This window comes from Limulus polyphemus, unplaced genomic scaffold (genome assembly GCF_000517525.1).
Source record: "Limulus polyphemus unplaced genomic scaffold, Limulus_polyphemus-2.1.2 Scaffold6189, whole genome shotgun sequence".
Taxonomy (NCBI): domain Eukaryota; kingdom Metazoa; phylum Arthropoda; class Merostomata; order Xiphosura; family Limulidae; genus Limulus; species Limulus polyphemus.
Genome location: NW_013671799.1, coordinates 22138 through 26166, shown reverse-complemented (window position 1 = coordinate 26166; position 4029 = coordinate 22138). Strand labels below are relative to the sequence as shown.

The following is a 4029-nucleotide window of genomic DNA, read 5'->3' as shown; positions in this document are numbered from 1 at the left end:
CTTCGGAAAGAATTTTTACGGAAAATTAACTAACGAAGGAGACGTAACAATACTTTGAGCAAAATTAGCGTAACTACATAATAGATTCCTGCGCATCACGTGACACTTCACATTATACATCAATCGCTGACGATAGATTCGCGAGGCTTGCCGTTAAGCCTTATATACAGAGACGTGACTGACAAGTTATTCAAAATATATATCTTACAGTTTTAAGAAACTTTATGCAGTTATAAGTAAATGCTACAAGATTAACTGCTGACGTTCTTCTTGCATATTCACTAAGCCCACTAAGCTTTTCGTTTAATACCATAACTCACCATTTGAGGTGAACGATGAGAGAGAACATATTCTACGAAACGCTACTTATATACTCAGTAGCATATTTTATAAGTTATGGTTTAAACTATAATATAATTTGTGTTTCCTCTGGAAGTTTACTGATTAATCCTAACTTCCGATCAGAGCAAGCCATTTGCTTAAAGCGAAACTAAAATTCAACCTGGTATCGATAATGGCTATAGCTAATTAAAATAATTTCAAGAATAAGATTTTATAGATATTATGAGTTTATGAAGGTAGAAAATTTACTTACGAAATAAAACAGGTTGTGGACAACATAATTCATAGGTGAAACAGGGATGAGAGTGGAAGTGAAGATAAAGGGTCATTATTTGTAAAGATTGTCTTCAAGAAATACTTAAAATTTCTGTACATCAAACGTGAACTATACTAGTTACAGATTCTTGAAGTATGAAATACAAATTCGTTACGAAATGATAATATGTAGAAAAATATTATAAAGCTTTTTGAAAACGTATATTATTTATATTACATTGTTTAAAGTGCTTTTTTATAAACAACAATCTTTCATTTACCGTCTTTGTTATATACACACGAAATTGTATCTTGTGATGCAAATAACAGAATAATTTTACGATTAATAGAAAATGAAGACAGTTTTTGTATAAATAAATATATAATAAAAACAAAAAATACACTTAAGTAAGTTGACATTAATGTGAGACGCCACCTACAAAGGAAATGATAGTTTTACCGATAGGTGGCAGCAACTAAAACAGTGGTGGCAAGCGTTATCATATTTTTAGCAAAGTTATTCAATGACATACGAAGTATATTCTCACTTATTTAAAACGTATTCATAAGTTTAGATGTGGTTCAATATGAGTTTCATCAGGCACGAGAATGTTGTGCTTAACCCTTTAATTGCACCGAGTAACATTGCTTTTAAGTTTATTTTGCCGTAATAAGTGACTTGTAAAATGACGTCGGAATTGAACAAAAGTCTTACATCTATGGATTGGTTACCGAGGTTAAATGTGCAAGGAACAATGGATGGGGAACAAACTTGTGAGCATAAAAATGAAACATTATGTTGTAGTGGGAACCAGAATTGTTCGGTTTCATCAACAACTAAAGATTCGAATCAGAAAATTGGAAAACCACCCTACAGTTATGCCAATTTGATATCATTTGCCATAAATAGTTCCCCTAAGAAAAAGATGACGTTGAGTGAGATTTATTCGTGGATATGCGTAAATTTTCCATACTACAGAGATGCAGGGAACGGCTGGAAGGTAAAATGATCAAACGTGAACAAATTTGTAATTACAACTTAGTTGGAGATTTAAAAGTTTAATTTTTCAAATAAATGTTCTTTTATTAACTTTTAGTCTCACTCGTACACGTAGTGATGGTGAAAATAATGCTAAGGTTAGTCTAGTATAAGTTTGAACCGTCAAGAAGAATAATAGAAATTAGTTTAAGTTTGAAATAGTTCAAAAGAGTTCTTAAAGTTAAAAAATCGAAATACTAAATAACAGCAAACAATATAATTATGATGATTTTTTTTCAATTAAATCCAATTTATTTTTTCGTTTTAAGCTAATGGATATTATAAGATAATATAGTGCAAGAATAATGTCTGGTGTTTTTTTTATATTTAATGTTAATCGTACAATATCACTGACTGAAAATTAGGGTTATGTATAATATATTTTTTAATGTAATCTTAGGACTTGTTATGAAGAAAATGGTGCAGATGTAACATCTTTTTATTTGTGCCGAATTTCTTACAATTTCAAAATTAAACATAGCAATATCAGAGCAAAGTATTTTCTAACATTACTATTTTTTATAAATTTTGGATTATCTTAATTTATTATTATGATCAGCTGGTATGTTTGTTCATTGGGCTTTGTACTGACTCAAGATGATACCTTAAAAACTTGTCATTGGTTGTGGTTTTAAGACGCAGTTTGTTGATCTCAACCAAACTGATAACTTTAGGCTGATAATATCTAACTATGTGTATGACTTTCAGGCTTAGCACATGATGAAATTGCAAGGTTCTTTACCAGCCTTTCTAGAGTAGACGTTTCTTGGAAATGGAATAGCAGTTTTTTGTAGTGAACATAGGGTGTATTGTTAACTTTAATTACAGCAAGGATGCAGTTTAATCATTATAGGTGGCAGTTTTCTGGTGTATTGATTTGAAACTTTAAGTCTCTTTAGTCTGGTTAATATAATGTGACATTTGGACAATGACAGACTAAGGCTGTCCCTTTCTACTGACGTTTGAGAAAAAATAAACTCTTAAACCTCCACCCTTTATTTTTGACACAATTATTAGTTCCACTTTTAAAGTCTTGATAAATCCTGGTGGCCACAACCATGAACAAAAAGTCTTAATAAAACCAGGTCACCACTACTGTGAACAGAAAGTCTTAATGAAATCTGGTGAGCACTACTGTGAACAAAACGTCTTAAAAATCCTGGTGACCACAACCGTGAACAGAAAGTCTTAATAAATCCTGGTGACCACTACTGTGAACAGAAAGTCTTAATAAGTCCTGGTAACCACTACCGTGAACAGAAAGTCTTAATAAAACCTGGTGACCACTACCGTGAACAGCAAATCTTAATAAATCCTGGTGACCACTACCGTAAACAGAAATTCCTTCCTTAAGGTAGTCACCCTGTTAAAAAAATAAAACTTTTAACTGCAGCCCAACCCAATTTTAAACTTGTATTCAGAATATAGCAGAAAGAAATCAGAGGTGTGTTTATCCTGTCTATACCTTGGATAAACTTGAAAAATTCAATAAAATGACCCCCAAACCATCATTTCTCAAAAAATAAAATTGAAAGATCTTAACCTTTCCCTCTAAGGTAGCCCTTCCATTCCTGAAATCACCCCCATAGCCCTCTTCTGAACTCTTTTCAATGAGTCAATATTCTTTGATAGATAAGGAGACCAAAACTGTATACAGTATTGCCAGAGAGGCCTGTCTAATGACATATAAAGATGGAATTATCATTTTTAACTTTTAATCAGTACGACTCTGAATACATTCTAAAATTCTACTTTTGAAATGTATTCAGAGTCATAGTGATTAAAAGTCAAGCTTACTTTTGACTTTTTGTCAGTGTGTGCTGATAATTCTAAGATGCTAGATAAGATTAATTTTATCCTGCTGACCCAAGATTACATGTGCCTGACAATTTCACTCACTGGTTGCTCTTCATTTCACCTTTGTTCACCGTAAAGTAAATTGTTCAGGTATTGAGTTGAAACAGTATTAGGTTTAAAAGTTGTTAAATTAAAAGTAAAAAACTTGAGATTTTCATTCACTAAAATAAAAGAAATAATATATATATGTAGGTGATGTTTGAAGGCTTGTTATGGGCAAGAAGAATGTTGACACATGTTCTTTGGACAAAGGACAATAACATAGATACCTTTGGAGCTAAAAGCTCTGGGCAAGAAGATATTAACACATGTTCTTTGGACAATGACAATAACAGAAATACTTCTGGAGCTGAAAGCTGTGGGCAAGAAGAATATTAACGTGTTCTTTAGACAAAGGACAATAACATAGATACCTTTGGAGCTAAAAGCTCTGGGCAAGAAGATGTTAACACATGTTCTTTGGACAATGACAATAACATAGATACCTTTGGAGCTAAAAGCTCTGGGCAAGAAGATGTTAACACATGTTCTTTGGA

General features: G+C 32.1%; 1 protein-coding gene across 1 annotated transcript in view; it reads left to right on the top strand.

The window, feature by feature from the left end:
• Positions 1–1122: 1122 nt before the first annotated feature.
• LOC106473455 (forkhead box protein J3-like) overlaps positions 1123–4029 on the top strand; it is a gene marked incomplete at its 3' end in the record, with an annotated part of 24844 nt that continues 21937 nt past the window's right edge. The window contains exon 1 of the mRNA XM_013934134.2: positions 1123–1598. Within this exon, the coding sequence (XP_013789588.1) occupies positions 1284–1598 (315 nt within the window). The remainder of the gene's footprint in view (positions 1599–4029) is intronic.